We start from the raw sequence: 27,650 nt of genomic DNA, 5'->3' as shown, positions 1-27,650 counted from the left end.
ATATCCATTATAATGCTGATGAATCTGAATGTTTGCGTGAGAATAATTCATGTCGTTACTGCTCCATCTTTATGATTGTGCGAACTCAGAATCTCTTGTCAACTCCCTAGTTTTGGAGGGCTAAGAGAACACACAGAGCTGAAGTTTTGAATAAGAAGTTATGAAAAAGTGGGCTGAAACTCCTATACTCTTTCAACTCCAAAGTTCTGGAGGGCTAGAGTATTAGATCAGATGCTCCTCTGTTCTGATATATCTCTTGTCAACTCCTAAGTTTCTTGGAGGGCTAAGAGACTATCGAGAGCTGGAGGTATTAGTCAGGACTCAGGAGGCAATGAAGAGTGTAGCTGAATTTTGTTTACCCTTTTAACTCCAACGACTTGGAGGTCTAAGTTTTGATTTGTTTTGGCCTTCTCTGATTTGAGGCTAAGCTGGTGTGGACTACTTCTCCATTCAACTCGTACTGATGAGAGGGATAAGGAATCTTCTGCACCTATATCCATCACTGACTCTTTTACTTGCAATTTGTTGTGTTGGACATTGTTGCTCTGAACATGCTGAGCTGGACTCTTAAATTTCAACTGATGTTGCTGTTGTTACCAATGGTCCTGATATCAATGGCTAGCTGAACCTTTGTTGAAGACCTTGTAGCACGGGTATACATGATCTATTGGGTTCGACCCTGAGATAGTCTGTCTTGGTGGAATCATTCAACTTCTATATATTGAATGTAATTTTCCTTTCCTTCTTTTCTTTCTTTCTTTTTGTAGACCGTACGGTACCTCATTCTCTGTGGTCTGTATTTGGTCTCTTCTCGATGTACCTTTTGTCGAGTTCTTAATAAAATCTTTTTTGCTTATCAAAAAAAAAAAGAAAGTCATCGGCAGATCGAGTTGCTTGAATGGCACTCTAGTTTTGGTTTTGTTATTTTTTGCTGTTTTTTGTTGGGTTTGTGTGGGTCTTTCTCTCCGGCATGGGACTTTCTCACCCCTTGTGGGTGTTGTTGTGGCACGTTTTCTATATCGTCTTGATGACTTTTTGAGGTTGAAAACGAGTCTTGTTTGGGTGAGGTTCTAAATGTTCATTCACTCCAAGAAGAAACACCATTCCCGAACCATGAAATTTTAGAATCTTGTTATTCATCGTTCGGCCTCCGCGTTCACGAAATTCTGGTATCATCCCTATAACCTCCATCAGCTTGGAAACAGGCCAGAAGAATGAATATTCAAGCATGCTGAACTTGATAAATAGCAGTACGTAATTAGTTGCGTAAATCTGTTTTCCGGAGGTTAATTAATTACAATCATGTTAATTAATTTCTCTATTTGAAGCATTTATTAAATTCCAAAGCTAGTGTTGTGTTAACTTTTCAAGAAACTCTAACGTCATCTTGACGCATAAAATCTCATCATTTGATTTTTGAATTTAAGTTATTGCGCCAAGCACTACTTGTTGGATAAATGAACTCACCCAGTTTTTTTTTTTTTTTTTTTCATAACACAATCTTAATACCTAATATTTCTGCGCACACACTCTATAAATAGGGCTTTCCCCATGCATTTCAAGATACAACATCACAAACCAATAATACCACAAAAACAACAAACATGGTTGCAGCTTATCCTTCCAACTACCTCGTCCTCCTCATCATCGTTGTCGCCACTGCCTCTGTAGCCCAAGCTACCATCACCATTTCTGGCGTAGAGGTCAGCGGGGTCATGGTAGCTGGTGCCTTTGCCTATCCGGCCAACCTAACCATAAGTGTTGCCGGAGTCAACATTACCTTATCATGTGACGGAGGGGCAACCACCATCGGTATTCAAGCTTTAACCGGCCCCACCGGAGCCTTTAAGGTGGCTACCACCACTGGAAACGGTACTCTCTTTGAAGAATCGAAATGTGCCGTTTACGCGTCAATACCTAATCACCTTTTAGCGAATGGGGCCGATGGTTCTGCCTCGGCCATTGCATACGCGCCCCTCAGACCACTTGACATCCAGGTGGGAGTGGAACTTGAAGTGAAAAATGATCAGATCAAGGTTAGTGCAGAAACTGGTAGTTCGATTGCGACATACTCGACTGGACTTTTTGTACCAGTGCGCGCGCCTTGATCGTGAATGAATCTTAAGATCCGTGTGCCCGTGTGGGTTAATTGAGGGTGATTACTTATGGGGCACTGCATGTTTTAGTAATCAAACTTCTCCGTCGTGTGTTTTTGTCACAAAAAAATAAATAAATAAATAAAATGTGTTCATTTCCTACGAATTAATGAGATGAAATGAATAAATTACTTGTGATGTGTTGTGAAATAAGGAGAAGGGAGTCATGTGGTTTTATCGTTTTATACATATGTATCGTCCTATTGTAATTTTTCCTGTTTAATAAGTTCTCCGGAGTGAGGCTTTGTAATTGGCTTCTGAAAGGAAGGACAAAAATAATCCACATGTATGTTTTTACGATATAGTGTATTCAGTTTCTTTTAGTGTTGAAGAATTTTCTACTGCCTTTAATTTGCATGTCAATCGCATGGATTCGGGGATCCTGTAGTGAGCAACGTCACTATACGATACGGTGTAGTAAGGAATCGCAACTATCCATCTTAGTAATCAACGGTACGATAGTGACTTTGCGATAGCTCACTACATTCCTGTAGTGACTTCGCTCACTAGGGGATCCTTGTTTCTGCCCTTGCTAGAACATCTACGTTGGATATTGGAATTGTGTAGCTTAGAATTTCCTTTTATTTTTCAGTTTTTTCAAAAAAAAAAAAATGAAGGAAAACACTGGAACAAAGACAGATTTGGTTGTCAATGTGGCAAATATATAAAGACATATATTTGCACGGACCAATTAATAGTTCAAGTCAGACTAGATTTGGTTTATTAAAAAGAGTGTTTGAGTTATTGATTCATGTAAATACAAGTAAATAGGCAAACAAGACGACGAATGATAAAGAAAGCAACAGTCAAGAGTAGATTTTCCAATAAGTAATACTCCCTCTTTCCCTTTTTTAGTGTCCAGTATTTCATTTTGAGTTGTCCCTAAATAAATGTCTATTTTGTAAATTAAGTTAGTGGGTAAAAGTTTGTACATTTTTCATTTTGTCCATAAAAGTAGAATTTTCTATTTTAAAAAATTAGTGAGTCAAAGTGTAATTATGATGTCTTTATAGAAGGTAAGTAGAGAAAGTATCAAAGTGATTCTTTTTTTGTTTCTATATATTTGGGTAAGTGCAGCATTTCCGCAATATCGTTATGATCAATTAATGGGACTTGGCTAAAAAGTGGTCTTGCCTCTATCATTACCTTGGGTAGTCCCTGTTTCTGGTGTTTTAGTAATTAAGGTAAAAGTTGATGTGAAAAATGTAATGATGATATCTCATTAATAAGTTGTAGTTATGAAGCTGAACACATAAAAAGGGTTAGAGGAAATATACATTTGTCTACATGACTATATGGACGATGAAGCTAAGGACAGAGTAACAGATTTGCAATTCTACAGAGAAAGTGTTTATGAGTGTGACTGAGTCAATTGCTATGTGTGTGTTCTAATGGATGTTTTGGGGATAATTATTGGTTTGGCTTGTGTGTATGGCTTTGAGATTTTAAAAGGAACATTGACGGTGTTAGAAGACTAATGATTTAGGTGTACCTTTGCCTGTAATTTTTTTTTTTTTTACTTTTCTCTTTTTCCTTCGGAGATGTGGTGAACTTTTTGGTTCTCCCTTCTCTTCTACTCGATGTACCCTTTTCAAGTTTAATAAAATCTTTTCCTTTGCCGAGAAAAAAAAATGGCTTTGAGGAACAGAAGTGTGAAGTTTTCGTGTGGTTTTTTTGTCTCCTTCGTGTAGTTTCTGCATTCCTCTGTTTTATTGAGGTTACTTCTTTTTTTTGGTTGAAAGACGATTCATTAAAACATAATTAAGAGTTTACAAGTCTAGGGTATGCAATCCCATTTAAATTTGCAAACGAATATAGCAATACAACTTGGAATAAAAGGGTACACATGAAAATCTCCCACCGACACCATCACACCGGGGTGTCATTTGCCAACGCATCCGCATAGCGATTAGCTTCCCGATGGATATGGTTGATGGCTAGCTACCACATCAAGCTCTAGCATCAAAAACCTGCAATCTAGCAATATGTTACGAAGCGGATGATTCACAACATTAGCATCGTTGAGCAGTTCCCATAGCATCTACTTCCACTTCCAAATTATGTAAATTGCTTTCTTTAGCTAAAGTTAATCCATCCCTTAAAGCCAAGATTTTGGCCATAAAGCTGGAACTAGCACACATGTTTCTGTGAAACCCGCCAACCCATTGGCCATGGTGATCCCGAATAATCCCACATGTGGAGGCAGCCCCTGAAATTGAGTTAAAAGCTCCATCCGTATTAAGTTTATAGCAGTTAATTAGAACATGGTGGAACCCAACCAACAAAGATGTCTTTTTTCGGAGGCGAATTCTTGCGATGAACCATAAAAAACCACTCCAGGGACTTTACTCAAGAAAGTCTTAGCTAGTCAGTAAAGTGAGGTTTGTAGCATTCGAGTTGGAATTGTGATCGAACAAACAGCAGTTGCGGTCCGTCTAGATGTGCCAGAAGGCGAAGAGGAACACAATATGGCGTACCCGGATGGTGATTGCCCCCGACTTTCAAGAGGTTACTTTGATGCTATATGGTGTTGTTGCTGTACGTTTTGGGAGGCATGTTTGTGGAGTTTATTTTTGGTCGTTGGTGTTTTGTTTGCTGCTGGTTGTGATAGCTGTTGCTAGTCGTTTTTGTCTTTAGGTTTTTATATGATTTTGAATCGATTCTACGGATTTCTTGAAGGGTTCTTTTGGGTTTGGTGGAGTAGAGTTTGAGGTTGCTGAGGTTTTGGTTGAGGAGTTTCTTAGTTACATTCAACTTTTTGATAGATTTTTTTAAAAATATTTTTGTTCTGGGTCTTTCACTTTTGTTCATGTGCCATAATGATGCGGGTGTTCAAAATGTGCTGAATAAATGCTGCCATCGAAGCTTCTTTTCTTTTTTTTTTGTAGGCAACAAAATTTTATTAGACCTCGACAAATGGTACATCGAGATGAGACCAAATACAAACAATAGATCGAGATCGAGGTATCGTAAGAGGCCTACAAGAAGAAAGATAAAAAAATACATTCAATGAAAATTGAATGAGCCTAACCACAAGACGGCCCAAAACACGACATCATTCCAGATGAAACATTGAATGCCAACATAAGACAAGCAGATGGAAAGCATCCAGTTCTAGTAACTCCGCTCGCAATGTCCAAATGATTCATTTTGGACAGAAGGAAATTTACTAAAAAATAAAAAATGTACAAGCTAACTTTTGGTGTACATTTTCCCTTCTTGTTGGAAAAGCAAATAAGCACAAATTAATACAGTAAATGAATATGCACTTTTATCTCTTTTGACTCTTGTAACGGAATGGGTGGAGATCTCATTTCCCCTTTTTGGGAAAACACCAAACAGCAATTTGATTCTTTAATTATTAGATGGTGCCTCGTCTATACCTTTATAGCTCATCCCTACCATCCACTAACAATACAAATGGATGGTACCTCGTACTCTCCACTAACAATACAAATAGATGGTACCTCGTCTATACCATTATGGCTCATCCCTACTATCCACTGACAATACAAGTAGATGGTGCCTCGTCTATACCATTATGGCTCATCCCTACCATCCACTAAGGCTTCATTTCGAAACCAAAAATAAGTCTTTATTTTTTAAGAAAGTAATTTCAAGCTCAAAAATTATGAGTTTATTGAAATCTAAAAGTATGCAATATAGATCTTGTTTGGAAGATCTCGATGAGATCTTTTATACGATGCAAAAAAAAATTAAAAAATTATTTTTCATTTACTTTATTTTTGAGTTTGAAAATGTGAAATAAGCTGCTTATTTTTTAAGAAGGTTTCTGGAACGGAGCCTAACAATACAAATAGGCCAAGATTCGAGCCTCATCAGAGGCGTTTGGGGTTCAGGATTATGGACAAATTTTAGACTCTTTGTGGACTAACTAAAAATTCCCCCGCTAACCCTCACTAATATATACTCCCTCCGTCCATTTTTAAATGTCCTGCTTCGTAATTCCAACTTATTAAAAAGACATCATCATTACACTTTTCACATCAACTTTTTCCTCCACTTTCCCTACTTACCCATCATCATTACACTTTTACTCACTAACTTTTCAAAATAAAATCTACTTTTAGGGACAAAATAGACAATACACCAACTTTTACCCCCCTAACTTTACAAAATGGACACTTATTAAGGGATAGCCCAAAATGGAATACTGGATACAAAAAAAAAGGACGGAAGGAGTACAATATTAGCAAAAAAAATATCCAGTGAAATTTTGAATGCTGCACATGCACCCCAATTTTGTTTTGTACGGAATGTGTTGTTCGAATCATTTTAAATTTGTAATACATGTATGAAATCGGTCTTCAAGATTAGTTGAGGTACACGTAACCGAACCCGAAAACTTGCGTTATCAAAAAAATATATGGATAAGATTCACAATGTTTACCTAAAAACTCATGTGATAATGTAAAGACAAAAATCCGAAAGAAGCAAAAATCATGATTTCAAGATTGATGTTATGAATTAGTTTACGTATGCTATGAATTTTTATACGGAAGATTATGAATCCTAGAATAATATCACGAATGTCCAAATGAAGTGGTCCTATTTTTTTTTTTTATCTGCAACAAAATTATTTATTCCGTATAATTGAAGAGACGGATACCGAATACATACAATGAAGGGCAAAGGCCACTTATTATCATTACACATATTTTTTGTGGGGCCCACTTTTGGGTCCCAAAAGTGATCCGATTGGAAAAAAAAATTAGAATTAATAACGGATCGAATCATTTGTGTGAGACCCAAAAATGGGCCCCACAAAAAAAAACTTAATACGTGAAAAAAATTGTGTGGGTAGCAAAACTAGAGAGAGAAACAAATTTCATATTAAAGAGGTCAACAGTTCCGTCCATTTGTTTTTGGACAGAGGTTGACGGCAAGGGTTTTATTGATGAGTTCCTTAATACGCTAGGTGTTTATGTCATGTTTCTTTAAGATCAGATGTCTAGAGTCTTGATACCAACAAAAACAGTTTTGGCATTATCGTTTTCCAAAATAAAGTATGCACTTTTTATCTCTCTGTCTTTTGTAATGGAATAGGTGATCTCCTTTGCCCTTTTGGGTAAACACGTACCAAACAAGTTGTGGATTCTTTAACTAAGTGGTGCCTGCCGTGAAACAAAAAAATTAAATGGTGCCTCGTGAGGCCCTCTTCTTTATACCCTTTATATGATCTCATGATCTCATCCCTACTATCCTCTAACAAGTACGTACTATATAAATAGGCCTTTTTTCCGGTGAAAATTTGAAGGATTAATTTATGTAAAGGTAATTGCTTTTGACAAGTCAAGTGCTCGATCCTCTTTTTTCCCGATAAATAAGTCAATCAAATCTCTATTGATCAACATTTAATGTGGACCAACCAGTATTCTCTTCTTTTTTTCCTTGAGACAAATAGACAAATAGATTCTTTCATATTCTTTGAGAGAAGTTGTAATTCTTTCACAGATAGAAATTCTAGCTATTTCTTGATTCAGAGAAATAGAATTCTCTATGAAAGCACAAAGGGTGCAGATGCAACAAAGTAAAACGTAAGGGGGTGTATATGCACATATCCAACTTACAGGAGGCATAAGTGAAGTTTGCTCAAAATATATAAATCTAAGTTAATTTAACAGACCCAGATGAATGTATGATAGGGGACTATATTTTTTTTTGACATCAAAGAAAAACATCATATATATATATGAAAGAAAGATTATAAGAATTTAACAAACATAACCATGGCCACAATACACAACTGTACAACTGTACTATCGCCTAAGATCCCCGAGTAATGGCAGTCGGAATCTTTGCTACAATATAAACCAATAAAGTTGACAAATACTGTAAGTAACAAATTGGGCCCATATAGGCTCAGGAGCTTTGCAAAACTACTCCCTCAGTACCTAGTTTAATATTCACCGCTCAACATTTTACCGTCCGTCTCAGCAATTAATTATCCAGATTTTAAAAAAAAAGCTCTTCTAGGAAAGAGTTTGTAGAGTTTTTAAAATTCGGCCTATACAAAACACTTTTGAATGGTAAGATTGAGAGCTTTAGGCCTTGTTCGTTTAGCACATTTGGGTATTTTAGTTTTGGTAGTAGATGGAGAGAGAAATAGGATAATGATTGAAAGGATGGGTAATGAGTGGAGAGAGATAGAGAGAAATGAAATTAATAATTGGAGAAATAAGATAATGATTGAAAAAAGATATAGGGTAATGATTGAAAAACAAAGTTAAAACAAAGCAAGTATGCTAAAACAAAGTAAGTATGCTAAACGAACAAGGCCTTAAGTGTGCGATAAAAGTTGAGCAGTTGGTGTAAACTTTCTGTAGTTTCCCAGGGCTAAGCCAACATAAGACACTGATTAGATTCCCTTTGGCACCTCAAATGAATTTGCAGCATAAAAAGAACAAGATAAAAAACAACACAGACAATATCCACCTACAGAGGCAAAATTCACAGCAAAAGGTACCAATACATAATCACGGACTAAATATATTGCTTATTGAGAAAAAAAAAACACACTTCTCATGGCCATAAAAGGCAAGTCACAATCGAAACAGGTTTTCCTTGCTGAGTACAAACACTGAAACCTCCCTTTTTATGGAGACTCCAGAGCAGGATATACAAGTCCACATTGACATGCTGGATATCCTTCGACAGAATGTCCTCAAGCACCTACAAAGGTCCAGTTCTAAGTGCATTATCCAAATCAGAAATCAAATCATTTACATCTTCAATCCCAACCGAGATACGAACAAGATCCTCGGTCAAACCTCTGGCCTCACGCACTGCAGCAGGTATGCTTGCATGCGACATAAAGCAAGGCATGCTGATGAGGGACTTCACGCTTCCTGTCATAGTAAATCACAGGTAGCCAAAAGCACTATAAGATCATGTGACGAACAAGGCACATGGGAATGAAGAGCATAGAAATTTGGTCGAACTGGCCAGATTAAGTGAGGAGAATAGTTACCAAAACTAACAGCTATGGTGAAATACTTGGTGGTCTCGGTAATGTGCTTAGAGAGGGCAATTGATCCTGTCAAAAAACTGAGTACAGATCCTGCACCCTTCGCCTGCAAAAAGTGGGCAGCAGAGAAAATAAGGATAAAAACTACACGAGAGGAGGGGCGATCTGGTCAAGCAGTATGAACATAAGAGTTGCATACAATGCCAATACCTGGGAATAATGTAAAGAGCGTCCAGGATGGCTAGGAAGACCAGCATAGTTAACTTTTTTCACTTTAGGATGGGAAGAGAGAAACTCAGCAATCTTCTGTGCATTCTCCTGGCCATGATGTCAAAAGCAGTCATTTAAGGCGGGAGGGGAAAAAAAGAGCCGTGATATAAAACAAACAACACTAGCATCATGAATATATTTAAAACATAAGTAAGGTATGATCAGATCACAGCCAAATCTTCTGGTTCTACAGCATGACTATCTTCAAAGGACCACTCGCATTGATGAGCAAATATTACTGCTAACCACATTTCAAAGGTGCTATCACTAGTTTTTCCTGAATAAACTATGCAAAGTTTTGCTCTTTCTGTTCTGCATTTTTTTCTTTTTTTTTTTCGATTCAGTGGGATTACGTTTCATTCAAATTATCCCTTTCACAAAATGTATAAGCAAAAAGAGACAGGATGTATGTTAAACTCTTTTCAAGTTTGTTGCTGAAAGAGAACCTCTCCAAATTGACATCAAAACTACCGTAAGCTGTGATGTTCCCAATTTTTTGCAGTCGCAAACATTTTCCGTCGCTAAGAAACTTGAAAGACAACTATTTCTGTGGCCACAGCCCACATGAATTTATACTCAGTATAATACTACGAGGTATTGTTAGTTTGGAAAAAGCAACGGCAATGCACCTGAAAGACAAAAACATGTTCTTAGCAGTTCAGAGCCTGTCTTAAGATCAATAGCATCTCTGTTTGTGTAGATATACTAAAAGCCCAAGGATTTGAGTTCATCTTTAAACCATCTGGCCAAAAATATGACAGTTGAACACTTTATAGCATCAATAATCACTGGATATTCACTGCTGTCCCTATATTCCTTGGTAGCTAATACATCCATATCAATTCTACAACTAATCCAATGAGTGCAGGAGGTCGAAAACATGATTGTAGAAAGCAGTTAATTCATACATGAATTTAATGCGAAAATAAAGTTCCGTTAATGCAATGCTCTATGACAGGTTTAAAGCAGAGCACCTGTTGCTTTTCAATGCGCAAGGCCATGGTCTTTATACCTCGTAAGCAAATCCAGCAATCAAACGGAGCTAGCCCGGAGCCTTCAGCATTTTGTAGGAAATACAAGTCCTTTGCTAATCTGATATAAAATAAAAAGGACAGGCAACAATCTTCAGTAATAAGTTGACATTCCCACAAGAAAAGGCAAGGTATACTTGTATAGGAGTCAGATTTCCAGAAAATTGCCAATTCAAGAGTGCTCACGACATGCATAGACTTTTTTATTTTCTCAAATGCACCGGACATGTCAAAGGTAAGGGTATGAGATGTGTCCAAAACATATAAGCAAATTAGACTCTAGGATCCTCTACATTGTACTAATGTTTGAAGAAGTAGGTCACCTTTAATGAGAGAAAAATCTCATTTTTCCCCATTAAAACCCATATAATATCAAGCACATTTGCTAAATCATTACACCAGTTTATGTTTGAGTATTAGACTATAAATGAAACGGCATGTAGACACAAGTCCACATACCACACCTGACTTTTGCAAACATACCCTACATCCTAAGAAGGGTTTAGGAAGGTCTGACTTGTGGGCACACCCCTGCACGGCTGCACCATTACTGAAACCCAATTCCATGTTAACATAGTCTCGTACCAAAGCATTCTTCTATAAACTGAATGAAAACAATAAAGGCCAAAAGATAGGCCCTCTAGATATCCTTACAACAAAGGACAATCTTGTCCATGTAAGGCCTGAAAGAATCAAAACTATTTAAGCAGAGTGTTGAGCATGAGCAACAATCTATCAAAACAAATTAAGACAGGGTTAAAAGCCTTCTTTCATTCCAATAATCAGTCACATCGTCCAAACAGTTACGAGTAATGAAGATCTGATCTCTCTAACATTTTGGAAACTAGTACTGCGCACTGGACAGCGACCTCGTGCTTCTATAATAGCAGGTAGAGGATTAGAAAATGGTACCCATTCCATAATCGGACGTGAGAAGTGCCACATGAAAAATCATGCAGAAATCCACTCAAATGTGGTAATTTGTCTGCATAAAATGTTCCTTGTGAAAAGGAAAAGGAAAAAAAAAAAAAAAAACCTCAGGATGAACAAATGTCAAAATTACACTGTGTTTATTTTTCTGGTTTCCCTTTTTCACTTTTTTGCTTGAGATTAAGATTGTGATAGCTACCATTCAGCTGATGCCCCCATCTCATGGTTTTTTCTTTTTCTTCCCCTTTTCCGCTGTTCTCAAACACCTCATGTTGTCTTACAGTACCTACTTCATATCTCTGTGAGCTTAATGCTGAATTTCACTAGAAAAAGCTTCACACTGCGTAACGTGTATTGCTGTGCTATTGTTATGATATTTGCATCAATGTAGCAATAGATGTTCGCATTCGCTTTCTTTATTCTTAAACTATTTATTCTAGAACCATTTCTAGTTAGTTAGATAGTTCCCTCTGAAATATCAAAATACGTACCCTTAAAATGCGATGCTTAATTCAATGTTAGTTCTTAACTACTTGTAAGAGTCAAATTTTGATTAAAAATCTCCAAAAACACTCAACTTGGTATTAACAAGGTTAGGACACGTGTATCAATGGGTTTTTTCAGCATTTTCCCATTACAAATTGACCAATACTCCTGAAATCCATTATTCAAGACCATGAGCTTTACACCAACCATTACTGCAACTTAAAACCATGGGCAAGGCCTATCACATCATTGCCACACTCTAAAAGCTTAGTTTGAACCTTCTATCTATTCTTGAAGGTCAACAATACCTATCCAAAACAAGGTCACGAGTTAATTTAAACCACGAAAGCATTTTCTTACATCCCGGATAACAAAATTTGGCACCCACGCCCTTCCAAATGAACCTAAGATCTTTGTTTATTGAGACGAATAACCTACTACCACAACTAAGTATATAATAGTATACATGAGCAAGAGAACCAGCCTTTAGGGGGTAAATTAGGATAAGACTGTAAGAGGTACAACCTTTCCCCTTTCACAGCAAGCACCCCTGCCATGACATCACTATGTCCAGCTATAAATTTAGTAGCTGAGTGCATAACAATATCTGCAAAAATAGAGGAAGCAACAACTATTAATAACACGTTGAGGAGAGATGTCATGCATGTAAATCGCTAATAAATTACATCCTTGGCACTCGATTTTAATACCTGCACCAAGCTCTAATGGTTGGGACAATACAGGCGACATGATGCTGTTATCCACCAACACAAGCGCACCATAAGCATGAGCGATCTCTGCTATTTTCTGAAATGATGCCCACATGGAAATAGTATACACTGATTATAAGACTTGGCAATATCTTATTAGGGCCTAATGTCAGAAAGATGGGAAGTGTTAAATATCAAGAAGGGCATGCTTGTACTCATGCACGCACTTTCTTTCTTCTTTTTTTTGTGTGCGTGCTTGTGTTAGGTGGAGAGTTATGCAAATTGATAAATGAATAAAGCTTCACGATAGCAAATAAAGTTTATTACAACCAAATTAGCAGCTAAAGTCATCCAACTTCATACTATATATGAACATAAGACCTATATCACAAAATAACAGTGAAACCCACCTTCAGGACAACAGCAAATCCTATTGGTGTCCAAAACCACCTTCGGGTCAACAGAAATCAGAGCCAAACTGCCAGACCGTAAGGTAAGGTGCCTTTTGATTTCAAATATATATATCCTTTGAACCAAATGGGGCCTTAAGTAACAAATTGGCACAAAAGAATTCATGATGCCTTTGGTCATAATACATAAGAAACAGGAAAGGGGCAAAATATAACTATCTCCCACATACGGAGAAAACAAAACAACCTCTATAATCAAACAAGAATTTGTCTCTTTCTTCATCGACCAAAATAAACATGAAAATTGAACTATTTAATGGTAATTGTTTTACTCTCAACAGCTGCAACAACAAAGAAACGAACCAAAGTGATGTGTTATGGGACATCTTTAGTAGACTACTAATAGCAATACAACTGAAAAATTACCAAGGAACAACTTGTCATGCATTCTATCACAATTTCTATTTTGTTTAGAACCTAATATCCATTCTAAAGTAAAAAGGACACTCTTTTTTTTTTTTTTCAAACAAATGTTGCATTTAAATATCTATCAGTATAGTTATGGTACAAGGAACCCTGGTTTTCCTGATCCCTGCCTTAGAAACCTCCCGTAAGTATAACATTAAGATGTGTAATGTTTACCATGAGGTATACTCAAACGGTGCCAAAAATTTCCTAGTACATTAACATGCAGAAACATAAGTATAACATTATGTTTTGGTTTTCTGTTTTTTTCTTCTTTTTTTTTTTTTGATTGGCAAAAGTAACATTTTATTAAGGGGAAGGGGGAAAGGGGATTCCAACCAAGGGTTGGAAAATACAACAATAAGAGACAAAGCCCAAACAAAGGGGCAAAGCCCAAAACACCAGATGGCCTAAAAGTGCCCAGATAATACAAACAAAGCCCAAATACATCGCTGGCCTAAACAAATAAAGCCCAAATAAGATAACAAAATAAACAAAATGTTTTGGTTTTCTGTTGGCGTCTTATCACCAATGTTGTGTTTTGTTTATTTTGACATCTTATTTTAAAAAAATTGAGAGGCTGAGGGGTAGGCCAAGTTTTTGTGAGTTGCACCACTAGGAGGGTTTTGGCCTCTTCGAAACTCTCTCAAAGCATTTCTTGTAATGATTTCATTTGTTATCATTATGATAATGAAGATCTCTTTTGCCGATCAACAAAAAAAAAAACATGCAGAACTCCACATTTACCAAGCCCAAAATATTCGCAGATATCACAGTCAGCACATCTACCTCATTTGTTCGGTCAGTAACCACATACGACAACTAAAAATAATCATGATTTTGCAGTGTTCAATTAACATGTCTTACACGTATATCAGATATTTGTTGTCTCGGGTTGGTTGGACTCTCCAGCCACACAAGCTTTGTACACGGACCAATTGCAGATGCTACTTCATCTAAATCAGTTGTATTTATACGTCTGCATGTAATACACGTAAGATACAGAGTTACTTACCGTCACCTATTACAGAAAAAGACTGTGTGTGTGAGACGACAATACTAACTTCACCATAACTCCTGTCTTTGGAATTACTTGTGACAGTAATCTATCAGAGCCACCATAAATATCGTCTCCAGCAACAATTTCTTCACCTGTTATGACGCAGCCACCAGTTAACAAGAAAACAAGCAAAACAGTGCCTTATGCTGAAGGCAAAGAAAAGTTTTCTTCTTATGAATGATACAGTGCAAAGTTAAGAATGAGAGATTTCTGTTTGCTAAGTTCTAAACATTAACGAAGCCTAAAACCAGCAAGATTGTGATGAATACACCAAGAACCATGCCCAGGACAGATTAGGTACCCCTAGTGAGGAATTGGCATGCACATGATCAATTGATCATTCATTGAAACTTGAAACCCTAATAGCTAAACATAAAATTCAATTTACACAATATATTAATTGACGAGGACTTCCTAAATAGTAGACGTCAGCAAAGTGCGTAGACGTAGAAGAGAAGGGAAGAAACCAGTTCCAACAAGATGAGCAACAGCAGCCAAAGCAGCCATTCCACTGGTGAAGCAAAATGCTCGATCTGCTTTATCAAGCTTTGCCAGGAGGCTGAGAACAGGAAAATAAAATCATGCTTACAGCGGAATACTATACAGCAGTCATTACTCATTTTTTCATTATCAAGTATACAGCAACAACATTTCAACTTTCCTTAGCAACAAGCAAATCAGACCTTTCCAACACATCCCTTGTAGGATTTCCACTTCTAGTATAATCATAAGGGCCATTTTCTGTTGCTGAAGGCTGCAGAACAGGGTAACACAAGCAAAGGTAAACAAAGATGTGAAATAAGATATCATGTGAACAAAATGCCAAGAAAAATATCTACAGGCAATAGTTGATGGTCCATAAAAGTACCATGCAAAATCAAAATATATATCCTATTCCACAGGAACTCTTCAAGGCCTCTATAGCTGCATCCACAGCCGCACGGATGGGGAGGTGCGGTAAAGGCAGTCAACAAGGCTAAGAATGTAGCGACTACTATATTTCTCTTTCCTTTTTGCAAGTAGCAGTAACAGGAATGAATTATCAACAGATGCAACAAAAACATGGACAACAACAATTTCAGTAGTTACAAGAGAAAAAACATCAGAAGCCATTGACATTCATTTTTAGTCCTGGAATGCGTACCAGCTAGCACATGCACAACCTTCCAATCTGTGTTGCGGGGAAGAGAATAATGTTGCCCTTTCATGTGACCCACATATATAAGAAAGAAAACCACTTTCATTGATCCAAATGACAAACCTTAAATTTTCTAGCGAAAATGCGCATTCAAATACAAATCCAAGCAAAAGCTCTTTGAAATCAGTAGCCAATTGGCCAATATATGGTGCATACATCTAGTTCCACAGGTGCTTTAGAGCATTTCGGAGGTGACATAAGGCATCAAATTTTCCATGATTCCATCTCACTATATTCTGATGATATCTCAGATTCTGAAAACAAAATGCAGAGCAAGTGAAATGTGTGAGTCAAATTACCTGCTTGAACGTGGCTGTTTGGTACAAAGGGGTGCTCAACGCATCAAAAGGATCAAACTTGTTCTCAAAATTCAACAACATTGTCGAGACACTCGGCTCTTTCTCCAAAGTATCCACCCCTACCACAATCATTCAACTGTATCAATTAATCAAATTGCAATCACAATCTATTGTCGTGTTTGGTATGTCTATAAAATCTTTTTTTTTTTTTTGTCCGAATTTGTCTGTCTCCATTAAAGTTCTTCAAATTCTAATAAGAAAGTTTCCACTTTGTCAGTTGGCCTTAACGAGAGTAACCAGGCAAAGCGTTCACTACCCAAAAATTCTAGCTTTGTTTGTTCTTTTGTCTTTATTTGAGATTTTCCTAGACTTGTTTATATTTCTTTTACTTTTCTGATTTCACCTCGGGGTACAAACGAAAAAATTCAGAAGAAAAAAAAAAAAGAGGTATTTACCAATAACTAAAAGAAAGTCACCGAAAATGAAAAACATTTTTTTTTAGACATTCCAAATACTCCTACATAAGAAAAAAATACACACACTATCCTGTTAGAAAGTAATGAACACCACAAACCATGAAAGCAATCAGCAACAATATCAACGGAAGCCGAAGCCGACGTGCTTACATCCATCTCTTTGTCTCTCGAACAGTTCAACTCAAATTCACACTTTTTCGCGGTGAACCCCAAACTCGTCCGAAAATTCGCTTGCGCAAAACCCTATAAAAAATCCACCGAAAAGACGAAATCAGATGCAAACCCTTCACATCCTGTGCGCCCAAAAAATACGTATCCAACTCCACTGATTACGAATTTTACGTATTCCTAATTGTACAATTCTATTAACGTACAGAAATCAATATCTCAAGTAATGTTATCCCCCATAACCAAACCGCCGATGACTGTGTGTGTAGACATAGAATAGTGTGTGTGTGTGTGTGTGTGTGTGTGTGCGTGTGTGTGTGTGTGTGTGTGTGAGAGAGAGAGAGAGAGAGAGAGAGAGAATTACATGATGTTGGTGATCAGGTGAAGGGGAAGGGGAAGGGGAAGGGGAAGGTAAAAACGTGGGAATAGACAAGGAAGAAGCCATTGCAGAGGGGGAAAAGTAAAGCCCTAGTTGGGTTTTAGGAGTAATGCGCAATGTGGGGTAGATGGATAGTCAGGACTCCGCAGTTTGGGTTTTTACAGAAATGCCAAGGGTACAACAAACCTTGCACAGCAGCAACATACAGATTCATTTTGCGCCCATCTCGAATCCTACAAAGATGATCTGAACCGTTTATTTTGTTCAATATATTTTTTTTAATGGCCATGTAAAAAATCATCTCAATTTGATATTGCTAAGGGCGTTTACGAATCATACAACTATGCTTCAGAATTTATCCTGAATTTCTAAAGCAATGTTGGATGATTTGTAAACGCTCTTTCCAGTAACTGTTGTTTGAGAAGATTTTTTACAGAAATCCCAAACAAGATATTTGAACAAAATGAGCGGCTCTGATCACCTTTTCGGGACCCGAGACGGGCGCAAAAGCCATATGTGCATGGCTGCTGTACAGCCAGCTCTGGTTTTTTTATCATTCGATTGTTTGAAACTTAATAAGAATGTTAACTTGAGCCAGGCAGGAAATGTAAAGAAAACATAGGTATAGCGGAATTTGGGTACAGAGGTCTCTGTTTGGAATCTATGGAAAAGAAAAGAAAGAAAAAGAAAATAAAATGAGAGGAAAATAGAGGAAAAATGGAAAGAAAATTTACTATTCACAAAACTGAAAATTGTTATTTTCTTCTCTTTTTCTCTTCTTACCAAAAGAGGGAAAAAAATTTAATTTTCCTTTTTTTTCATTTCCTTTCCTTAAGTTCCAAACAGAGAAGCTTGTGAAATCCCTCAAATACTCCGAACCGGAAATTTGATTCCACAGGCGTAGAATCTATTAGATGGGAATTGGCGACCATGTACCTTTTTCCGGCAATTTCATTCCATGGAATGTTCAGTTGTTACTACCTATATTGATTAGAGTCAGTCACCACAAAATGTTCTTGCGAATTAATCATTGTCTAAATGAGGATAACCCGCCACCATAGCTTCACTAAGGTGCAAGTCGAATCCAACCATTTACATAACATCTGGTTTAAGGACTCTACTACCCGCAACACCGTGTGGGAGGGAGGAACTCTCACCCATACTCGTTTGGCCATCTCGGCTACAACCTTATGGTTGGAAACGGTATTTCTTGTTTGAATTGGAATTCCACCTCGGTTGGCTCTGTTGGGCGGAAAGTGGAAAGCACTCCAATGTACAAACTCTTAAAAAGCCCTTATCAATGCAACAGTAATAAATAATAAGAGCGTATCGGCCCTAATTTGTTCTTCCTTTTTTCGCTTAATAAAACTCCGAATTGGAGTAAAAATACCTTTAAACCAATTACAGCGCTTGACTCAAACCTATATCAAAATGAGTTTTACTCAAATTAAGGTAGACTCGGACCCTTACTCAAATTTTAAAGGCTATTGTATGTCTTTCAAATTTACAGCTATGTCATTGATGAAACATTTACTCACCGATCGACATTTTAAGAAATACCGTCTTTCAAGGTCTTCTGAACCCAAATTTCGGTGTACCCTTGTACCAAGTGATTTTAAGTCGTAGGATCACTTGTTACATGGGTACACCAAAATTTTGGTACAAATGACCTTTGACCCTTTTTCGTCATCTTATACCCAACTTTGATCTATATTTGTATATTTTGTTAATTCCTCTCATTGAGATAAATGATGAGATGTCAAAATTTTACTCAAATCTAATAGTAAAAATTAAGGAAAACAACTAAAAAGGCCTTGCCAAAAAGTTCTTCAAAAATTAGGCCAAAGGGCCCTAGCACACACTCTCTCTTTGTCCCTCCCCCACGCTCATACCCTCTTCACCCACACACATACATAAGTCAATAATCACACGCTATGCAATCGAATAACAATTTGTTTTGTCATCTCCCAAATCAAGACACAGAATGCACGGAAATCAATCAAGCGAGAGATAAAGAATCTCAAGACACGTAAATAGATACGTGGTTCCCCAACTGTGTATTTTGAATACATCCACCACTCCTGCTAATTATAACTATGGTTCAAATCGAGAGAGTACAAGAGCTATATCAGCTGTTGTGTATAACAACTAAAGCACCCTTGAACGCTACGAAGAAAAATCATAACACTAGCTAACTCCTTCCACATTACCCTTGAACGAACCTGGTGGATAAATATAGCTGACAGGAAACTCAGGGAACAGACCTGAGTATCGTGATAGTACACCTTAAAAGAAGGAAATGGAATGTAGCATTGACAGCCTCAGATATGTAACTATACAACTCATTGCCAATTGGTTTTGAGATGGATATAAAGTTTCTACATGGTATCAGAGCGGGGCCCGTTCCACCCCACATTTTAAAAATTAACAATCCACACCCCGCGATGACAGACCAGCGAAAAGGCTGCACGATGATAGGACCCAAAAGTGGCCACACGTGACAGACCTCAAACGCGGCTGCACGTGAGGGGGGATGTTAAGGAATTAAATCCCACATTGCTTGGGAGTGGAATAGGTGATCACTTAATAACATTTGGGACCTCTCCACTCTTTGCCAATTGGTTTTGAGATGGATATAAACTTTCTACAAGCAAACATGAGAAATAGAAATATTGGCAAGGTTTGTCAAAAAAAAAAAAGAGAGTACACAGCAGTTAGGATTAACTGTGTAGCTGGTCTTGAAATACAACGATTTTGACAACCGAAGAATCCCCAATCTTTTGAAAGACAACCACCTGGTCATTAGGTTTCAGTAACCCCATAGTTTTTCCATGATCAAGGGCAAGTTTCAAGCCAGATTCTTCACTAGAACCACCTGAGGTAGCCTGCAAAAATGGATAATAGTAAAAAAAAGTAGTAAGTTAGAGTCGTATGGTTAGAAAGGCTGAAAAATTAACTGGAGACTATGAAAAGTGCATATTAGTTCTTATCATTCAATCGTACTTGACCGGGTACCCCTTGTTCTTCGCAAGGGTGTAAATCCACAAAAGATACAAGAGAACGAGTAATATTTCTGTATGAAGAAGAAAGACATAAATTTTACCACATTAGGACTGGCCAAAATAGGGTAGACTCCTCTTACACCAAGCAATTGCCTAGCCTGTAGCAAGGAGACCAATTGCGATTAAAGATCATAATGTTCTGAGTTCAGAGGATGTCAAGGTTTTAAAGCAACTCAGTCATTTTTCAGTTATTCTTTTGGCAAGAAACTTAGAGGAGAGAGCTGAAGCAACCTGTGATGAACCAGTGAAAGTCCATTTCAATGAGTTCGTACTGAGTCGAGGGATGACAACAGCAAACACTGGCACTGATGGCCTATACTTTGCAATCAACCTGTCAACACAAATCATGGTTAATTAGCCAATCCTTATGTGTTTGATTGGTCTAACAGTGAAGGGATATAAAATCACGTGCAGAAACAATGAACGGATTGTTTACACAACCACCAAAGTATTGTACATCCAATTTCTATGGGATATCATATTTGACATATATTTGTGTCTCCTTTTGATTTATAGCACAGTCTGATACTTTATTATAAATGAGCACCTTGCTGCTCCGCCGGAAGAAGTGAACACGACAATCATGGCAGCCTTGACTTTAGTAGCTGTATGTACCTTCAAAAAAAGAGAAAGAACTGATATCGATTGCTGTTTAATCTGAATTATCGGATATATAAGTTGCTTATGAGAGAAGACCATAGTCACAATTACCGCTGATGACGCTACAGATTCTGCATGAGACATTGGCTCTCCAACATGTTTGGCTACTCTCTTGAATTGAAGAGACTGATTACAAACAACTTCAGCCTACAAGGAGCACCTTTATTTAATTGAAGTAAGAAGACTTAACTGTATAAGCAAAACCAGAACATATAGTGGGGAACATGCTGATATCATATATCTCAAGTTTATAACTAGTACAGAACTCTGAAAAAGAAAGAAAGGCTTTTGCAACCCAGGCTTTTTCTAAGCGGCTACATTCGAAAGACGTTTAACGTTGTAAAAGTAACAAGATCCTTCCTAGTGGGATGCATCGTAGTATGGTATCAATATAGAGCAATGGTTGCCAAAGCCAAAAAAATTATCGATGGTAATGAGAGGATGAAGACACCTACTGGTTGTTACGGCAATTCATGAATCTATGGGTTCAGGAAAAACTTATTCCCCTGGTACCAGAAAGAAAAATGTTGACAGTATAGATATTAAAGTTGCCCCTTCTAATAGCTTAAGTTTTAGATAAATTAGTGGTTAACAATCTAATAGGAATCATAGCAGGCAATATATTCTGTGTTCAAACCACACCCCCAACATGATAATTAAAAATTTTGCAGTTGTTTAACCCGCTTATGGAAAGAGCTTGGCTACATGTAAGAGGGCGCATTGAGGATTTATAGGATAAAGTTGTCCTTCTCTACTAGCTCAAGCATTTAGATGACTTAGTGATCAACAATCATATAAACGAGGATGAGCAATGTCCTAAATTCTAGATATTGGCCCAGAATGAACAAGGTCGTGAGAATTTTTCCAATTTATTAATACACACATCTCAATAATAAATACTTACTTCAGCACAAATTCTCCCCACAGTTTTTATAGCCTCAATCGGATACATGCCCCGAAGTGTTTCTGGTCCCAATAATATACCATCGGCTCCTTACAGAATAGACATACATAAGAAACAAGGATAATTAAACATAGAGATATAGGCAAACTACCCAATAACGTTCAAATGAATTAAGTTACCAACCATCAAGAACAGCATTGGCAACATCTGTTGCTTCCGCACGAGTTGGTCGTAGATTTGCAGTCATACTATCGACCACTCGAGTAATAATGACAGGTTTTCCAATCATGTTACACCTATGAATGGCAGACTTCTGAAACAAGAAAACCTACAGATACAATTGAGATGTTACTAAGGAAATAATCACTCAGGAATGGGAAGATTTCTTGAAAAAGGTTGAAAATAGAATTTTAAAAGATCAAGAGATGAATATACACCACCACCCCAACAAATGCACTTTGAGTTCTCTTCTTGACCTTAGATATGGCTACTTGAAAGTGTCCTCTATTTTCCTTTCTCCTTTTGGCTCAATGAAAGTATCCTCTATGTCTGACCTTGAACACCCCTATAGCCTTTATAGACTTATAGTATATGCCTATGAGATGCGATAGCCAACATACAGGCAGAAACCACCAATAATATCATAACCTATAATGGAGTCTTGCTTGAAACTACTAGATGACAAAAAGCTCTCACAACGCTATCATGTCTCTTAAAACAAACTGCCTCACAAATTTAGCTCCAAACTCTAGAACTGTGGGTAGCTCAGCTGAAAAGTAAAAGGAGTTCTCTTTTTTTACAACTCAAGTAGAAGATGGTCATAATACCAAATGCTGTATTAAATTTTCCCTCCAAACTCTAGTAGAAGATGGTCATAATACCAACTTTCGTGTTCGATTGTCTTCTTTTGAGTAATATTACATTTCACTTGTAACCAAACAACAAGATCAAGAAATGATCAATGAAGAAATTTAGTTAGCAGCAAAGCACGGTTGATGGTGATAATCCCATTTGCTACATTACCTTTTCTGGAGGTAAGTCAATTCCCAAATTCCCTCTAGAAAGGATAATGCCATCTGCTTCCTCAAGGATATCATCAAAATGTCTCAATCCCTGCCAAAAATATGGAACATGTAGTTAGTTACCCAGCCAACATGTAAAAGAATTAGGACTCCATCATGATTAGTTCTATTCTACTATAAAGGACTTGCATACCTCTACCGTCTCAACCTTGGCGAATATCTGAGTTTCGTGGAGATTCTGAGCTTTAATGAAAGCTCTGAGCTGTTGAAAATAGCAAACACAACATTAGAACCTTGTAACTTGGTAGATCCTATGCATATTGCTGGATCCCTCAAAAAAAGAGAGAGAAAATAGAACATCCTCAATCAGGCAGTTACTTCATCAGATTTACTCAAAGTAGGAAGATGAGGTATCATGATCACATATTCAAATCATTCGAATTGCTATGTGTTCTCCATCAATGCTTCTAATTATTAATTGTGTCTAGAACAAAAAATAGTGGACCACTGGAGCCTATCCTTTTTAAACATGTAAGTTAAAAGCAAGAAATGATGCCTCAGAAAATATTAAGTATAAAGAACCTGACCTCTCGAACATCTTCTACATGCCGTGTGTACGAAAGTGAAATGAAGTCGACTTTGTTGCGGGACCCCCAATTTGAAATAGCCTATCAGAGAGAGAGAGAGAGAGAGAGAGAGAGAGAGAGAGAGAGAGAGCATATTATTGATCTAACATCTAGCAGCAACAGCCAATAGAACTTCTACAAAACCTGGAAAAACTAAAGATATGTGTCGATTAAGTATCTTCCCCAAAATATTCTCGGATTCTGAAGAATACTGAGAATGAAAAGAAACAAGTCATTTACTAGGAGCTTACCACCCCAAGGTCATGGGATCGATTCCCCTCAACAGCGATTTGTCCTTGGGGCCACCTCACCTCACGCAAACCCATGGAAGGGGCTGCGGGAGGGCCTCGAGAGATTAGTCTAGTCCCTTGAAACACTCTTCATTACCAAAACATAACAAAAAACCACGAGCACCAAAATGAGGAATTAACCTAGTTCTGTTCTCGACCACAAAATATGTTGGGGACAATGGGGAAAAACTGAGTAAGAAAAAAATCCAAGTATTTTCAGAGACAAAAAATGGAATAAAAGGACAGGCCAACTTGAACTTAGGCCATCTCTAGCCAAAGGAAGTTGCGATTAACTGGACACTCTGACATGACTAGCGTAGGTTAAAAAACCTTCCAAGCAACCCAAAGATGAGTACAAACTTGTACAACATCTAAACAATACATTGGAATCAGTTACATGAACTTTATTTCATCATCCAACTCTCTCATTGGCCATAAGTCAAACTGAACTACAGGTCAACACGTACGTAGTAACAATCTTGTGATCATGAGACCATAAGCCAGCGTGTTACCTGTCTGTCAACGTCAGTTAAAGTAGGCAAATCGATGTGAACTTGTGATGCATGCATGGTAAAAATAGATCCTTGAAGGGTTGCGCTGTTCTTCACTAGACATAGGATATCCTTACCCCTTGTCTCCAAAACCTGCATGATGGGAAAAACACAAAATGAGCTCTCAATGTAGACTTTATAAATAAGCAAGAAGAAGAGCATCAGCTGTAGTTTTACCTCTAACCATATAGAGGTGGTTTCAATTCCTGTGAAGAGGTACTGCCCCACGAAGATGGTATCACCTTTGATTACCGCCTGGAATGCATATAGATAAAAAGTTACAGCTTACATGCCATATAAATCTTAGCGCTCTGGGACCTGGGTATGACATATTTAGGACGCATTATGGCCTTCCACTACTTGATGCTTTTTGAACTTGACTACCAAATAAAGCGCAGGTAAAGTATTCCAATTTTTTAAAACGATTACCAAACAGTTTAAAGCATTTGTATTACATAAGCCAAAGCAAACATGACGCAATTTTAATTTTTTCTTCTAACAGAACATGAAGAAATTTGCTTGCTATTTTCTGACACGTGACTGGACATTCGAGGAGCATGGTTGAATCCAATATTCTGCATGACTGGATCTATCTTTGGTGCAGAAACTTTGGATCAATAACCTAAAGCTTAAGATAACACCCTAGCTCATGTGCAGCCGCTTTAAAGTCTGTCATGTGTAACCTCTTTTAGGCCTCTCATCATGGTGCTTTTTTCTTGGGTCTGTCAACATGGGATCTGGGCTATTTATATGCATTGGGTTCCATTCTAATATCATATAGAAACTTTGGATAGCATATTGTGACTACAGAAAAATTCTGAAAAGTGTGTTCCTCCGGAGACATTAATTCTTTCCATTTCAATGGAATCTCTTTTCCCAAGTTGTAGGAACCATGACTCTTTAGCACCGGGGTCCAAAAAATGATCAGACATAGTTCCTATGGCCTGCTCATCAACAGCTTCAGACCTTCATAGTGCTTTACAGGAAGGGTGTTTGTTGATAGGAACACTGGAGCCAAAATGTTTGCGACCACAACAGTGTACGGGAAGAGAACAAGAAAATAAAATAAAAAGCAAACAAGGATGACATGAAATCCCAAAAAAAAAGCATCAAAGGATGAAACTGGAAACTTACATTCGCAAGCCCCAAATAGTTAACTGGTAAGATCTCTGCTGATGGCTCTCTGGTAACATCTGGAGTAATAGTCACCTGATTCCCGGCCATCAGCTCAATTGGGTTCCCAGACTTATTGCGTACCTGAAGTGCCGGACCCATAGTATCTAGCATAACCTAGAAAACATTTATTTGTCGCAAGTATTTTAGAAAACATCGTATCACATGTAAAAAAATGAAAACGTACAGATTGCATTAGAGGAGAAAAAGTAACAACCTAAAATCTCAATGGAAAAAGGTTGTGCAACAGGGAAAAAAAATTCTCATGGCCAAACAGCCCTAAGAATGCAAAACCAAGTTCGAAAGCAACCACTTGGGAAAAATAGACACTTCTACTGAAGGGAAACAACAGCTGGAATGACCTTTACCACCACATCAGTTATGCATAGGTCAAAAGCAAGGTGCCACCAGTGATGGCCGAACATGATGCACTCTGTAGCTAACCGCTTGTACTTTCAAATTTCATTGGTATAAAAAGGCTCATATTACCTATCGACGTGTGGAAGCAAAACATAAGTATGCAGGGCTAATGATTAAGTGCACAAAAACAGCACGAAAAGAACATTGAAAGAACCTTTTAAAAGGGGAAGTTGGTATGCTTTCACGGCAGGAATCCTAAAAGCCATGCATAATCATGTTTCTAGCATCATCAAATTTTACACTAGATGATTTATTAACCTTTTCAGCACTATTTTGGTAATTTGCATGTATAATGGATATGGACCGTTTGGGTTACTGCAATGCAGGTGACTGAAGTTCATAACAATTTCCACAATGATTTCCCAACTCTCTGTTTTTTTTGATAGGCAAACGATATCGCAACTTGGAGGTCATTCAATAAGTAAAATTTTCCAAAAGGTGGATATATACAACGTCACCCGCTAATAGAAAAGGAACAAAGGTACGCCATGCTTCCACATCATGCAAACTTCTACTTATTTCAAAGGAGTGAGCACTCGATTGTAGTGCAGGATCATAGAACTACGGATACAGCAGTTTTTGCTTAATAAGGGTAAATTGGTAAAAAGTAAGTACTCACAGCGCATAGCCTCTTCACATTCTTCACAGCTACTCTTAAATTGTCGAGAGTTTCCTGGTGGTAGTTTTCATCTAACCACGAAAAATCAAAACGCGCAACTGGAGAAATGGGAAAAAGCTCGAAGTCAATATACCAGTTCCAATGTTCCTCGTGATGTACAAAATGCATATCCTGAACAATTCTTCAAGGCTTTACCTGACATTCCTGCCTCTAGACATGCCTCAATTACTTCAACCGATCGTGAATTTGGTCCGAGGGTTCCAACTACTTTCGTCAGGGACGGGAAAAACTTCTGAAAAACTCTAGAAATAACATTAGCAAGAGTTCTATCCGAATAACTATAAGAACAAACATGAATGTTTGATGCAGAGTGATAGCTCTTGTTGCCATTTACTAGTACTAATCTTGCTAGAAAGAGTAGTGTTTCTGGAAACCTATGAAGAAGTAAAAAAATTTAACTGCAAAAACAGATAGCCTTTCTATCTCAAGACTGTATTGGGATATTTCCTTACCAAATCCTGGAACCAAAAGCAGCTTGATCGATTAATACAGAACCCGAGGGGCGTTCTAGAGTTTTTTTTTTTTTTTAACTATTGTGTGAATAAAGAATTTTTTCTCTCAATTGTCTCTGTGCTTGATTCGTGTGTGTTTGGTTTCTATCCTAGGAACAACAAGTGGTATCAGAGCACGCGAAACCACCATTGTCACGCACTGTTCGTTTCTGGTCAGAATCGAAGGTGTCTCCAAATTTGATTTGAACAGTGGGTATTGTGCGCCTCAATGAGACGATCGTAGAGGTAAGCGTGCGATCAACTTTCGTCACCGGAGTAGGACGTACGCGCTGATTGTATATAGTGACTTGTTTGCACAAAAAAAATAAAATTGTACTCATTTTTGTGACCACTGAGCTAAAGTTTTGTGGCCACATCTAAAACATCTTGTGATTGAGCTGTTCGTTTTTCTTGGCAATCAAACACAGTGGGAGTGAATTTCTTCTGCGTATTGCAACGCTAATCCGAAATAGTTCCTGAAGGATGAAGCAAGAATGTCTTATCTGCTTCATTCGGTACACACACACAGACAGAGAGAGAGAGAGATTACCGGTTTTGAGGGAGTAAGAACGGAGGCTAGTCGGAGTACTGGCCCTTCAACCGCCACTTGTCCTCCTTGCATAGCTACGAGAGAGAGAGAGAGAGAGTGAGAGAGAGAGAGTGTGTGTGTGTGACTGTGTGTGTTTGCTTGGGACAGACTCTTGGCGGGTAAATGAGAGAGAGAGAGAGAGAGAGAGAGAGAGAGA

The 27,650-nt window shown here is 37.7% G+C and overlaps 2 protein-coding genes across 6 annotated transcripts; both read right to left on the bottom strand.

The window, feature by feature from the left end:
• Window positions 1-8,588: 8,588 nt before the first annotated feature.
• LOC131319154 (cystathionine beta-lyase, chloroplastic) lies at window positions 8,589-17,203 on the bottom strand. 4 transcript variants are annotated; one of them, XM_058349293.1, is made up of 13 exons: window positions 17,012-17,203; window positions 16,578-16,722; window positions 16,004-16,122; window positions 15,190-15,260; window positions 14,974-15,065; window positions 14,511-14,598; window positions 14,314-14,425; window positions 12,572-12,668; window positions 12,387-12,468; window positions 10,389-10,506; window positions 9,355-9,462; window positions 9,148-9,250; window positions 8,589-9,025 (listed from the first exon to the last, which is right to left on the bottom strand). In XM_058349293.1, the coding sequence occupies exons 1-13, from the start codon at window positions 17,090-17,092 to the stop codon at window positions 8,850-8,852; spliced, it is 1,392 nt and encodes a 463-aa protein (XP_058205276.1). In that variant the 5' UTR covers window positions 17,093-17,203; the 3' UTR covers window positions 8,589-8,849. The 4 variants fall into 4 exon arrangements, with proteins under 4 accessions (XP_058205276.1, XP_058205277.1, XP_058205278.1 ...); XM_058349294.1 differs by lacking the exon at window positions 17,012-17,203 and adding an exon at window positions 16,854-16,972; XM_058349295.1 differs by lacking the exon at window positions 17,012-17,203 and adding an exon at window positions 16,459-16,520 and having other exon boundaries at window positions 16,630-16,705.
• Window positions 17,204-19,037: 1,834 nt separating this feature from the next.
• On the bottom strand, window positions 19,038-27,637 carry LOC131319445 (pyruvate kinase 2, cytosolic-like). Of its 2 annotated transcripts, XR_009197969.1 has the most exons (17): window positions 27,455-27,637; window positions 26,549-26,645; window positions 26,354-26,451; window positions 25,276-25,431; window positions 24,319-24,396; window positions 24,103-24,234; window positions 23,262-23,342; window positions 22,868-22,936; window positions 22,676-22,765; window positions 21,836-21,980; window positions 21,653-21,741; window positions 20,800-20,895; window positions 20,636-20,703; window positions 20,320-20,419; window positions 20,130-20,186; window positions 19,683-19,911; window positions 19,038-19,346 (listed from the first exon to the last, which is right to left on the bottom strand). XR_009197969.1 is itself a non-coding variant. In XM_058349679.1 (16 exons), the coding sequence occupies exons 1-16, from the start codon at window positions 27,524-27,526 to the stop codon at window positions 19,747-19,749; spliced, it is 1,593 nt and encodes a 530-aa protein (XP_058205662.1). In that variant the 5' UTR covers window positions 27,527-27,633; the 3' UTR covers window positions 19,038-19,746. The 2 variants fall into 2 exon arrangements, 1 of the variants encoding a protein (XP_058205662.1); XM_058349679.1 differs by having other exon boundaries at window positions 19,038-19,911; window positions 27,455-27,633.
• Window positions 27,638-27,650: the final 13 nt, after the last annotated feature.

This window comes from Rhododendron vialii, chromosome 3a (assembly GCF_030253575.1).
Source record: "Rhododendron vialii isolate Sample 1 chromosome 3a, ASM3025357v1".
In the NCBI taxonomy this organism is placed as follows: Eukaryota; Viridiplantae; Streptophyta; class Magnoliopsida; order Ericales; family Ericaceae; genus Rhododendron; species Rhododendron vialii.
Note: the sequence above shows the minus strand (reverse complement) of the source record. Positions and strands in the feature narration are given on the sequence as shown.